Source organism: Cyrtonyx montezumae, unplaced genomic scaffold (genome assembly GCF_038088225.1).
Source record: "Cyrtonyx montezumae isolate F1298 unplaced genomic scaffold, pur_monq_1.0 scaffold_7, whole genome shotgun sequence".
In the NCBI taxonomy this organism is placed as follows: Eukaryota; Metazoa; Chordata; class Aves; order Galliformes; family Odontophoridae; genus Cyrtonyx; species Cyrtonyx montezumae.
The window spans coordinates 29,959,988-29,973,351 of record NW_027072078.1 but is presented as its reverse complement, the minus strand read 5'-3'; the positions used below and the strand labels follow the sequence as shown (position 1 = coordinate 29,973,351).

The 13,364-nt window shown below is 40.7% G+C and overlaps 1 protein-coding gene across 1 annotated transcript; it reads left to right on the top strand.

Moving 5' to 3' along the window:
• Positions 1-405: 405 nt before the first annotated feature.
• On the top strand, positions 406-11,856 carry MCM6 (minichromosome maintenance complex component 6). Its single transcript, XM_065750292.1, has 17 exons — positions 406-517; positions 1,056-1,202; positions 1,380-1,490; positions 1,971-2,220; positions 2,869-3,034; positions 3,119-3,264; positions 3,809-3,959; positions 4,524-4,665; positions 5,335-5,476; positions 5,615-5,722; positions 6,346-6,501; positions 7,485-7,613; positions 8,567-8,728; positions 9,840-9,975; positions 10,249-10,416; positions 10,863-11,002; positions 11,646-11,856. The coding sequence occupies exons 1-17, from the start codon at positions 408-410 to the stop codon at positions 11,757-11,759; spliced, it is 2,478 nt and encodes an 825-aa protein (XP_065606364.1). The 5' UTR covers positions 406-407; the 3' UTR covers positions 11,760-11,856.
• Positions 11,857-13,364: the final 1,508 nt, after the last annotated feature.

The following is a 13,364-nucleotide window of genomic DNA, read 5'->3' as shown; positions in this document are numbered from 1 at the left end:
TGGCAGCGCATTTCCGAGCAGCTCTTCACGGGCATCAGCGCCGTTCCTGGCGGCAGTAGCTGCCAACAGCTGTCACTGCACCGGTGCTGTCGCTGGGCAGACTCCGCCTCACGCCAGCCCGCAGGCGAGTGCCCGAGCTTTGGCTGGCTCACACCTGCTCTCATTCACGGTTGGGGCTGTGAATACGTGGACAGGGGAAATCGGAGCAGAGCAGCCATTTTCTGCCTCGGCTGCACACGGCTCTGAGGCAGCGATCACTTTTGGCGCGAAAACGCCCGAGAAGGAAGAGGAAAAGCGAGGCTGGAGGGCGGGGCTCTGTGGAACGGCCGCCGCCCATTGGTCGGCGCGGCTGCGGCGCGAAGGGTGGCGGGCGGGGCGGGGCCGGGGCTGGGGCCGAGGCGGCTGCGATGGATCTGGCGGTGGCGGTCGGCGGCGCGGGTGCGGTGCAGCAGCATCAGCAGGTGCGGGATGAGGTGGCTGAGAAGTGCCAGAAGCTGTTCCAGGACTTCCTCGAGGAGTGAGTGCGGCCGGGCCGCGGGGAGGGTCCGTCCGGTCAGCGTCTGCGGCCCTTCTTTTCCCGTCAGGAAAGCTCAGGCCTACTCGCGAGGCGCTTTGTGCCCGGCTTTCCGCCCGCGGGAGGAAGCGTGGTTCCAGACCATAGGTAGACTCATTTATGTTGGAAAATGCCCCTGAGGTCATCGCGTCCAACTGCCAAGCCCACCGTGCGCTTAAACAGCGCGTCTGTGCGGTTCTTAAATACCTCCAAGGATAATGGCTTAACTGCTTCCTGAAGTCTGTTTCAGTGCTTCTCAGCCCCTGCAGTGAAAAACATTTCCTATAATCTACCCTTAGCCTTCCTTGTTGCAACGTGAGGCTGTTTCCTCTTGTCCTATGTGTTGTTGCTTGGGGGAAAATGTCGCAGGGAGAGATATTTACAAGGGAACGGTGGCTGTGCCATTGTTTTCTTTGACATGCAGTCCTTATCCCTTGAATCCAGAAGTATTTGGTTGCTACCTGGTGTATAACTGTCTCTCATTTCCCTGGCTCACTCTCAGATTCCAGAACAGTGATGGGGAGGTCAAATACCTGCGTGATGCTGAAGAGCTGATCCGGCCAGAGCGGAACACTCTGACTGTGAGCTTTGTGGATTTGGAGCAGTTCAATCAGCAGCTCTCTACCACTATTCAGGAGGAATTTTACAGGTAAAGGGGATGGGTTGTCTGAGAGCTGACCAATGCAGCAGTCTCAGGCCCATAAGGTCTTACCTGACATTTAGCTCTTTCTGTATCCTGAAAAACATCATGTTTAAGAAATTAATTTTTACTACGTCAAAGAATATTTCTTAATAAATTCATAGTTACTTATTTTCTCTATTTCAGGGTTTATCCTTATCTTTGCCGAGCAGTGAGGACTTTTGCTAGAGACCATGGAAACGTTCCAGCAAACAAGGACTTCTATGTTGCATTTCAGGATCTGCCTACCAGATACAAGTAAGATGATTATCAATACTAGAAACTTGTATATTCTCACTACTGGAAAAGGATGTCAAAGGATATTGAAAGTGTTGTCATTATACAGCATGAAATGTACAGTTTACTAGAACAGTTGTGAAGAAGCTGCGCGATTTTAAGAAACAGTTTTTCATTTTTGGATCATACAACTGCTGGACTGGAAGAGACTGCAGATGCTGGGAAAGTAACTTTTTTTATTTTAAAATCTGATGTAGATGACATTGTTTTTGAAGTATGAATGAAGTAATTTTTGCTTTAATGTAAATCTAGAAGACTGTAAAATGATGAAAAGGGAAGATATTTTTCTTAACCTTTTCTTAATGTTTCTTTTCCCTGTTACAGTTGTTCTTCAGTTACTGATTGAATGAAAAGATATTGCTACTACTTGAGTAGTACTCTGGGCCTAAAATGTCAGCTGGACTAGGAATTTAATCTGGAATTCATTTCTGTTTTATGCAGGATCCGAGAACTGACGTCAGCCAAAATTGGCTCGCTGATGCGTATCAGTGGACAGGTGGTACGTACCCACCCTGTTCATCCAGAGCTTGTGAGTGGAACCTTCCTGTGCCTCGACTGCCAGACAGTGGTTAAGGATGTGGAACAGCAATTTAAGTATACGCAGCCAAACATCTGCAGAAACCCAGTCTGTGCCAACAGAAGGAGATTCCTGCTGGACACAAACAAATCAAGATTCGTTGACTTCCAAAAGGTACAGTGGTGAGGTTGAGTGGGGGGATGACAAATGATGATGTGTTGTTCCTGTGGTGTTTGAAAGGTGTTGTTGCTGCTGCACATTGAAGACTGTTGATTTTGGTTCTGTCAGCATCGTGAAAAGATCTCTCGAAGGCACTGGAGTTTCTGCAAATTGTTTCTTTCTTTCTATGAAAACTTATCATTAGCATAGGAAATTACAAATAGAATCTAAACAGTTTAATTACGTGACATCTGTTATGTAAGCAAGCCACTGAAAACCCACATAATTAATCCTTTCTGAGTCTCCTGTCACAGATAGGTCACTTAGCATTGTTTCATGCAAGTATGAAAGGGGTGTCTTTTTGTATCTGCAGTGTTTTATTCTTCCACGTGGATTTACGCTGCCAGATCCTCAGCACATTCCATCCCATGTTAAAGTCAGTCACATGAAGTGGATTCTGAGTTGCCTAAGTGTTCTTCCTTGACCTCAGATTTGTCACTGTGGCTCCTGTGTACCCTCTTCAGCTTCCCCAGGACAGCTGATTCATCTGGCAACGAGATGATTGCAAGCAAATGCCACCTACTGGATTAGTTAGCAGCTTAGCTTTAAAAACAGTTCCAGATTTGGTGGCATATGAGTGCTTAATGTTCTGTACCTCCTCAGGTTCGCATTCAAGAGACACAGGCTGAGCTGCCCCGAGGCAGCATTCCTCGAAGTGTGGAAGTGATCTTGCGTGCAGAAGCAGTGGAATCTGCTCAGGCAGGTGACAAATGTGACTTCACAGGATCACTGATTGTTGTGCCTGATGTGGCTCAGCTGTCAACACCAGGTTTGTTGTGATTGCTCATCACCTCGATGCCAGCCATGCAGCTTGTTCTGGTTGCTGATGTTCTGACTCTTATTCTTGTGGCAGGTGTGCGTGCAGAAACTGGCTCTCGGGTTAGTGGGACGGAGGGCTATGAAGCTGAAGGAGTCAGGGGACTTCGTGCTCTTGGAATCAGAGAGCTGTCCTACAAACTGGTCTTTCTAGCCTGTTATGTTGCACCAACAAATCCACGGGTGAGTCTGGAAAGTAGATATAAAATTACTGAAGATTTCTGCTCCGTGTTCTTACCTCAAATTAGATGGTGAGGATGTATAAATCTTTCAAATATGTATGTGTACCTACCTCATGTGCAATGCACAGTTTTCTGGATGTAGAAATTTCTTGCCTCATTCCAGATCTTTTTAATTAGAGATCTTTTCTTCTGGTTAATGAAGGACACCTTAGAAGGCAGGTTTTAGTCAAAGGAAGCTGTACTGTCTTTTTTGGGTTTTTTTTTTGCTCAATTTTTACTTTCTGAATGAGCATCTCTCTTTATTCTCACAGACTGAGGTTAGACTCCATTTGCCTCTATGGAGTTGCCTGTATTGTTCCTGTCCTTGTTTTTTTAAAAGTATAAGATGATGAGCTTCCTTAGTCTCGGATTAGTCTTTAAAAGTGCATTCTTCTACTCAGGTTAGAGGGCAAGTTTGTGTAAGCCGTTGTGTGAGGCACTTGTGTTCAGTGATGATCATGTTTGTCATGGTTTTATTTTTATTCTTTTGAATTTCCCTTGTTTAGTTTGGTGGAAAAGAGCTTCGTGATGAAGAACAGACTGCAGAAAGCATTAAAAACCAAATGACGGTGAAAGAGTGGGAAAAGGTGTTTGAAATGAGCCAAGATAAAAATCTTTATCATAACCTGTGTACCAGCCTCTTCCCCACTATCCATGGTGAGAACTTCAGTTGTAGCTTCAGATATTTCAGTTGTGAAATGCTAGTTCTTTTTGATATCTGTGTGGTATCATTTTGGGAACTCTTGAAAGCTCAGTACCACCTAAATCAAACACTTCCCTCCAGAACCAAATTCCTGCAGTCTTATATGAAATCATTCAGGCCTGCATGAAGAGTCAGAATAATTGAGTTTGCTATTGTTTCATCTACTTCAAAACCTTACTCTGCATTCTTCAAAAGACGAAGGAGTTCCTAATCTGCATATTGATGTACATGGATGTATGTGCATGTATTTGCCGTTGCTTCTGGCTCAGAACTTGTTTGAGGACTCATGTCTGAAGTTTGATCAGTGGAGTTTTGTTCATGTTCTGAGCTGTGGTAGCATGAGGAATTCAGCTGCCTTCTCCCTGAAACAGTATTAAGTTCATAAATGCAGTTCTAACAGAATCTTAGGAAACATGTAAACTCTGAGTGGATGTGCCCATGTATTTAGAAGTTTCCTTAAAATAGGAACAGTGTGGAGTTGCCCGTGGATTTTTAGTTGAGTGTTTTTTCTGGTGCAGGTAATGATGAAGTGAAACGTGGTGTCCTGCTGATGCTTTTTGGAGGAGTTCCTAAGACCACTTCAGAAGGCACTTCCCTGCGTGGGGACATCAATGTTTGTGTTGTTGGTGATCCGAGTACAGCCAAGAGTCAATTTCTAAAGTAAGAATCTCTTTAAAAATCAATATTTAAATACTGGCCAGTGTGACCAGATCTGTAAGTGTATACTGTGTACGTACATATGTACATATATAATGAACATAAATGTGTACATTGAACAGAGGAAAGGGAAGTAAAATAGCTGAGAAAGCTTCCCAGGAATTGTTTGGATATAGTCATTTGAATAGGACTGAAGCAGTCTCTTTGAGGCTGAGGTCCCTGCAGCATACACTGCGTCTCAGAAATATGAAGACACCAAAAGCTCTTTAAGCTGCCTGCGGTCAGCACAGCTGCTTCAGGCTGTGGGTGCTCAGCCTAGCTGCTTCTTGCTGTGCAGCCTTGTGCTCTTCTTTTTTTGCTGACTTTTACCTGACCTATGAGGAGCTGTGTTGGCATGTGACATCAGCAGAAAACTTGTGGGAGGAGGGTCTGGATTGCTTTTTCTGCTGGTGTAACCAGACTGTAGTTAGACAAGGATTAGTTCCCAAGGGTTTGCTCAGTCATTATAGATAGGAGGACCTACCTGAATGTCATTGCTTCCTGAAGGAAGGAATGAGTCCTGACTGTGGAGTCAAAAGCAGTGATTCATGCAAGTTACCTTGTTTCTGCAGGTTTTGGTCTGTCTGCTTAAGTCTGTACAACACAGTTCCTCACTGTTATTTTTCTTCATAGGCACGTGGATGAATTCAGTCCTCGTGCTGTGTACACCAGTGGGAAAGCCTCCAGTGCTGCTGGTCTGACAGCAGCTGTTGTAAAAGATGAAGAGTCACATGAATTTGTCATTGAAGCTGGCGCGCTGATGTTGGCAGATAACGTGAGTCTAAGACCTAGAGAAGTTTCTGCATCCTTGGGATTGTTGTAATTAATGACAAAAGGCCCCAAACTGTCTTAAAGATTCTTCTGCTCCAGAAGATTTTGAACTGAGTCACTTGTTTCGTATTCTTTGCTGCAGGGTGTATGTTGCATTGATGAATTTGACAAAATGGACTTGCGGGATCAAGTAGCCATTCATGAAGCAATGGAGCAGCAGACTATATCCATTACTAAAGCTGGAGTGAAGGTACTTTGCTATTCTTTTGGCTTTGTAGTCTACAAGATTGCCTAAGTGTGTGCATGGTACATACTGATCTGGTGTTGTCTGTCAGATTTTCATGGCAGCTCTGCAGCTCCCTCACTGTGACAGGGAGAGGTAGATCACTTACCTGCAAAGTTCACGAGTCTTGTGCTCATAAAGAATCAGAAATTGTACTGAAAGGGAAAAAACGACAGTAGTGAGCAGGAAAGAGAAAATGGGAACTAGTGTGAGAAAATCCTAACCCTTGAAGTAACCCTAAAGTGGTACAGGTTTGTTTGTTTGTAGCATTGTTTATACATACGCACTATTTGAAAGCAGGGTGATTTGAATAGTGATTTTGAGGGCTTATAATTTCAGTATTTATGGAAGGTGTGTGATGATGTTAAAATACTGGTTCATAAAACTGTATCGGGGCAGGATGATATGATATTGGAGCTGATCAGAAAGGTTTGGTTAGAAGAGTTTGGACTCTTCAGAAGAACTTTTGTTGTAACATGCTAATTACAATTCCCCCTAGAAGGTGTTACGCTGATCTCTTCAAGTTGCAGTGTGTTGTTTTAGCAAGTGGTCACAGATTTATGTCTTTTTTCTTTCTGTTTCTTTGTCAGGCTACCCTGAATGCCAGGACCTCTATTTTGGCTGCTGCAAACCCAGTTGGCGGGCGCTATGACAGGTCTAAGTCATTGAAACAGAACATAAACCTGTCAGCTCCCATCATGTCTCGGTTTGATCTCTTCTTCATCCTCGTGGATGAATGTAATGAGGTAACTGTGAGCAACTGTAGAATAACTGATATCAGAAAAGACCTTTGGAGGTCTCTAGACTAAGCCCTTGCTCGGAGTAGGTGGTCAAGACCTTTACCTAGTGAATTCTGAGCGTTCTGCAGCCTCTTTAGGATACTGCGGTAGTGTGTGACAACTACAGTGGGGTTTTTGTTGTTCTTTCTTAAAATATGAGTTAGATCTAATCATAACTTCAGTTTGTGTCAGTTGCTTATATATTAACTTGGTACTTCCAAAACTAATTTACTCCATCACATCTATAAACAGACAGCTCCCTTGTACATAATGTGCTCCTGACTTCTGCCCACCTCTGTGGCCCTCTACAGTTCTAGGTGAAGCCTATCTCATGAGAGCCTCTTGCTTCTGCTTTACTTCTTTGCAAAGTTAAAAGCTGACAATACAATTTGAATGTATTCTGCTGAATACAAGGATACTGCTCCTTTCACCCTGTGATGATTTGACCTGCAAACTTAACGTTAGTCATTTTTACAAACTGCTAGTCAGTAAGGTTAAGATGACTACCACCTGTCTGGGTGGCATTTGCCTTGGGAACATAAAAGATACAGAGATTAGTGTTGGTTCAGTACTGTTCTTTCTGCTGTTTTGCTCAGTGCGATGATGTAATTAAGAGGGGACTATTGAAACAGATAAAGTAGGCTATAAAGAAAGGAAGCAGTTCCCACGCCACAGAGCACTGCTTTCTGCCTGTTATATGGCTAACTTGTAACCCAGGAGATTGCCAAGAGGTTGTAAATCCTAGAACTGCCTTTCATCCATTCTTTTCTATTTCCTTGTATTATAAATCTCCAGGCCATTCTCCTGGGTCTTCTGGCAGAGTGTCTTTCTTTGAAGACCAGCTCAGCCATGAGGAATGTAAGGGAAGGGGATGGGAGGAAGAATATAGCTGTTGTTTTGATGCTTGGCTGCTGCTGTGAAAGAGCTCTAACAGAGCACTAATATCCCAGGTTACAGATTATGCCATTGCCAGACGCATAGTGGATCTGCATGCCAGAGTAGAAGAATCTGTTGATCGTGTCTATTCGTTAGATGATATCAGAAGGTACCTGCTGTTTGCAAGACAGTTTAAACCAAAGGTAATTCCACTTTCTTGTGTAAATTATTCTGTGCGAGAAAGCCTGAAGGATCATTCACTGCACCTTGCTTTTTTCGGGCAGGTACAAGGACACAGTGTAGCCATCTCTCAGGAAAGCTGCAACAAACTCCAAAACCCCAGATAGTCCAAGTGAGGTGGTTATAGTCAGTGTCTTTAATCTCATACCTTGATGACATGGGGTATTAACAGCTGTCATGGAGATAATTGTATTTTATCAATTTCTTGCTTAATCAAACAGTATTTTTTTCTTTATTTTAAAAAGGTATTATTCCTTGGTAGTTCTGTTCTCTCACTGTGGTAAAACGCAGAACGTGGGAAATGGCTCAAAATATAGACTTTCTGTGCTCTCTATGAAAAGCATTTTTGTTGGACTGTGGTTTAGGTTTTTCTTTTAGAAGTTCTTCTAGCGTAGTTACTATCAAATGAGATGAGAGGACACCCTCCCTTTATAGAGTTTTGCAAAACTGTGGTGGGTAGTTTGTTTTCCTGATGAATCTGTATGTGTGCAGATAGAGTCATGTTAAAAAGCATGTAAGCAAAGCTGTAGTCAGTGTTAGTGCTTTGTATACTTGTGTGTGTTTGCATGCAGAATGAAAGGTAAACAGGCAGAACAGTCTGGTAGAGACAACCATGAATTGTGCTTAGGAGCAAGTTGGTGGAGTAGAAAAAAAAAAATTGATTGAAAATCTCCTGTGAAATAATTGATGAGTCAAAGTATTTACTATAATTATATTGCAATAATGACCATAGTAATAATTCTAATATGATTGCTGTTCTATTTGTATATGGCATGTGTGATAGAAGAGAATATTTTGGAGAAAAGCTGTAGCTAGTACAGAAGTCTAAGAAGTAATTTAAGAAGCGTGAACTTTAATGCTTTTAACATGGCAAACTGTCTTGCAAACTGTCTTACTGTCTTTACTTCTCACAAAGATATCTAAAGAGTCTGAGGACTTCATAGTGGAGCAGTATAAACGACTCCGGCAGCGTGATGGCTCTGGAGTGACAAAGTCATCCTGGAGAATCACAGTGCGGCAGCTGGAAAGCATGATTCGCTTGTCTGAAGCTATGGCCCGCATGCACTGCTGTGATGAGGTACTGGGTTTCTGATGAAAGTATATAGAAATATGGGAGTTCTGGGTTTTGACTGAGGTATTTTATGTATTTAGATTCTGTGAGTGAAGAGGAGAGCTGTGATTGTATTTTCATTTGTGACATGGTCATACTCAGCCTGAATTTGTATACCAGAAACACTGCTTTCTAAACAACAACAAAACACCCAAAACACAACAAAAAGACACCTTAGTTCATCTGATATGAGTTGAGAACATGCATTTTCTTGCATGGTAGTTGTATCAGCACTCTCAGCCTTTTACCTGTCAAATCATTCCACAGAGGAGGAACAATCACTGATTAATACCGGTAAGGACTGCTGGTGCTGACTTTCTAATCTTGGCAGTTTATAATTTCTGCTTGACTTGACTTGCTTTGACCTGCAATCTAAAATGCCAGGGTTGTTGAGGTGTCTCAACCTCCATAAGAGCATGCAAAGGGATCCAGTCAGGCATGTATTAATGTTGTGAGTTCCTCCTCTGTCAGCCAGCGTTGAAATGAATGTAGTATTATGGCCATTAACTGTAGTGTGACTGTTATCCATGTAGCCTCCATTGAAAATTCAGAGGGTTTTTTGAATCGATTCGGGTCACGTGACACGTGACAGAAACCTACTCACAGGTTGTGTAAGAAAATCACCCATTGGAGTTTTTCAACTTAAAAAGAAACAGGCTATTTTTAGTATGATTTAACTAGAAAAGATTTCTCTAGTTTTTGCTTTTCAATTCCATAGAAGAATCTCATTAATTGTAACATTTTTTTAATGTTCTTTGTGTTTAAACCTGTATCTTTCACGTTTTGTGCTCTACTGATCCTCTTTTGAAATGAACTAAAATTTCTTGTCTGTACATGATAGATAAAGCCTGGAAAGTTCCATCAGGTTGCTTATTCCCTCCATAACTTTATGTGAATACAGAGTACTTGTAGGAATATGTAACTTGTAGGGTCTTTGCTGCTTATGATTAATTAGGTGAGATGGGTAGAAAGACTGTCACAATCTGGGTGAATTTCTGGGGCTATGGAGGAAAGAAAATAGTAGAGGAGGAGCCATTATGCCTGTTTTAATGCCTATTGTTTTTTAAACATACCTCAGGTTCATCCAAAACATGTCAAGGAAGCTTTCAGGCTTTTAAATAAATCCATCATTAGAGTTGAGACACCTGACATCAATTTAGACCAAGAAGATGAGCAGGAAATGGAGTATCAAGAAGACCAAGATGGAGCCAATGGTAAAATATTTGTAGAGAACTTTTCAAAGGGGAAACATACCTGCAGTTCTTATACATATTATAGCTTACCTTGTTTGAGTGTATACTTCTCTTCAATTTCCCACCTATTTTTATTCTCACAAGGTCCAAGAATCTTAACTCCTTAACTCTTTTACTTTAGTCTCTTTGTGGGCTCCACCTGCCTGTTTGGTCAGTGCAACGCTTTTTAGCGGCTCAGATGATTAAACAGTTAGAAGGTTCTACAGAGTTAAACCTGGCCATGTGTCCAAACAGGTGAAGCAGAAGCTCCAGCTGGGGTCAATGGTCTCGTGAATGGGATCAGTGGCCATTCAGAGGATGTGAACAAGGATGCTGCACCCAAAGCTTCTCTTAGGCTGGGCTTCTCTGAGTACCGACGAATTTCTAATCTTCTTGTGCTGCACCTCAGAAAAGCAGAGGAAGGTAAGAATTTGTTTTAAAAGTTGGCAGACTGAGCTGCATCACCATGTGTGAATTGGCTCTCGACTGAAACAAATGCACCTGACACATGGGAAGGATGAATTCTTAATCTTCTTGTAATGGTGATCATCTTTTGTACTTACTCAAAGGAAGATGCTACAATTCTGATTTATTTGCTAAGCTGCTCATCTAATTTGTGAATCACATGTATGCAAAGAACTGAAATTCTGAGTCTGTCTTCAGTTAAATCATGATACAGCAGTCTTGTACAAAAAAATGTTATTTTAAGAAAGGCAAAGAAGTTTGACAGGCTGTTGTGTGTTTATCTTTTCAGCATTATAACTTTGTCTTTTATGATGTGTGAGATATTCTTAGTATTGTTCCGTTTATTCTAATCATGTGGAATGGTGTTGTAATTAGATTTTTTAAAATATGATTTTTATTTGCAGAAGAGGATGATTCATCATTAAAGAAAAGTGAACTTATTAATTGGTATCTGAAGGAAATTGAATCTGAAATTGAATCTGAAGAAGAACTGATAAACAAAAAGAGGATCATTGAGAAAGTCATTCACCGACTTACACATTATGTATGTATAATGATGGGTGCATAGTGAAAGATTTAAGATATATTGCAGTGATTGGTTCTTAATAGAATTTCCTAATATGAGAAATACGTTTTGTGCTTTCATGTAATTGACTGATGCACTTTAAGTGCCTTTCTTGTTGAATATGTGTTAAAAATAGTTAGAGAAAACACTGAAATAAATTAGAGGTATGCATTAGTAAGAGTTTTAAGTGCTGTTTTATTTTCTGCTATTTATTCATAGGCATGTAAATGCTGATTTTCTGTATTTCTTTGGTTTTGATTGCATTAGCATTCAGAAAGACAAGCTGAACATCTCAGTTATTGTGCCTTACATAACACAGAGCTCTGAAGTAGCTCCTTATGATCGAAATGTATATTTGCAATTAAATTACTAATTTAACATTTTGGGATTTTTGAAAGAAAAAAACACTTTCAATTTTAAAAGTATGAAAATGTTAGACTGAAGCCTTCCCAGAAACTATTGGTAATTGTTGGAATTAGGAGCTTATTAAAGAGTGAATTCACGGGTAAAAGGGTTAAATAATTCATCAGTAAGAGTTGCTACTGGTAGAAAAAGGAGGTGTCGTTTCTAAAAGGACAATCCTTTCTGTTCACGTTGGAATATTTTTTTTTCTCTGTTGCAGGACCACATTCTGATCGAACTGACCCAGTCAGGCCTGAGGGGTTCCAAAGAAGAGGAGTCTTTCGATGAAGACCCGTACCTGGTTGTCAATCCCAACTATATTCTGGAGGACTAAGGGTTGAGAACTGGACTGTAGAACTGACTAGTGACATGTTGGAAAATGCATTCTTTCTGCATTCTTGCAATGGTTCCTGTATAAGTAACAAATTTGTATCAGTGCTTTACTTTGGAATGCTCCAATGTGCAATTAGTGATGTATGGTTGATCATACACACTGAGCATACCTGGAAAGTTTTTAAAGAAATAATGTCTGTTAGTTAATTACTACTTCTGGGTTTCAACATCATCACCCAGACACAGAGGAGGCTCGTGCAGTAATTCTTTTCAGTGTCAAACTAAGCAGGCACTTCTGTTTTAAGTGAGAGGAAGTTTCTTCTTATATTCATTGTTGCTTTATTGTATTTGGTAGACTTTTTATGCTATGGGCTTTTATTGCTTTTCTTACTAACGTAAATAAAAGATCATTAAATGTTTTGGGGTGGATTTGTTGTCGCTTACTCTATGGGGTTGTTATTTTCTTTATGCTTTGATACGGAAAAACTAGTGATCTAAATATTTTGTATTCTAACAAAGATTAAATTTCTCATATAATGGATGCTGTTTTATATGAAAAACTGATTACTTCTCTTTCATTTTAGATGTAATAAAGCTGTGTATGTACCTGTTGCACATATAGAACAGAAAATGAAAAATAACTTGAGCCCAAAGCAAGGCGTTTAGGTCAGGATGACAAAACCCTCCCAGCTTGAGGAATGTCTTGACTCGTAAGTGACTGGAACAGTGCCATCATTTGTGAGGGGTTTGTAAGAGTGCATTAGTAAATTTAGATAATTGTATAAGAAATTTTTCCTTAAATTTGTATTGGTCTCAGTTATGTGCTGTACAGTTTGGGATTGTTACATTATTTTAGAAGGTAAATATTCAAATATTTTTAATTCTTATCAACCTGATACCAGGACCTATGAAAGATGTGTAAAAGCTCAAAGAATACCATATTACGGCTTCTAACTGTTCCAGAAATTGAGCTTGTTTGTAAACAGCTATCATTTTCTTGTTAGCCTGCTCTAGCTTTGAGAGAGATGGGGAATTAGCTCAGAACTTAACTGCTATTGCTGGACCTCACCTTAGTGAGTACACAGATTGCATCTGCAGAACCACATCCTACCCAAAGAAGCTCTGGGCCCTCTGTGAAGCCCATGATGACTTGTGTCAGCAAGGTCTTGTGATTTCCCAACTGTCCCCATACCTCTCCCATTCATTACAAGACTTTCCTGTCATGGGCGCAGTCTTCCCTAGGGAGGTGTCAGGACAGCATAGGGAGGGATTTTTGTATGTGATCTTTCCATTAATAGTTTGTAATGAGATTAAACTGTAATTTAAGGGTGACGATATGTGTATTTACATTTGTTTAAAAAGATAAAAATTTCTAGAAAAATCTGAATTTACAGCTTATCTTAAGTTTCTGCACACTTGAATAATGAATTTTGTAATTTCTTTGAAAATTGACTTTTCAAACTAGGGGATACGTATATTGGCCAAATTTTTTCATCATTAGTATCTTTTAATAAACCCTTTTTTTTTTTTTTCTTTGTGGATCTTTTTAGAATGTCAAAAGCTACAGTCAACATTTGGGTTTGTTGGGGTGTTATTGTAAGGCCAA

What these genes read in the sequence shown, in the direction of transcription:
- MCM6 (XM_065750292.1), top strand. Translation starts at nt 408, where the DNA reads ATGGATCTGGCGGTGGCGGTCGGCGGCGCGGGTGCGGTGCAGCAGCAT. An exon ending in TCGTGGATGAATGTAATGAG is followed by an intron (nt 6,502 to 7,484) that starts GTAACTGTGAGC and finishes CTAATATCCCAG; the next exon opens with GTTACAGATTATGCCATTGC. An exon ending in CAAGACAGTTTAAACCAAAG is followed by an intron (nt 7,614 to 8,566) that starts GTAATTCCACTT and finishes CTTCTCACAAAG; the next exon opens with ATATCTAAAGAGTCTGAGGA.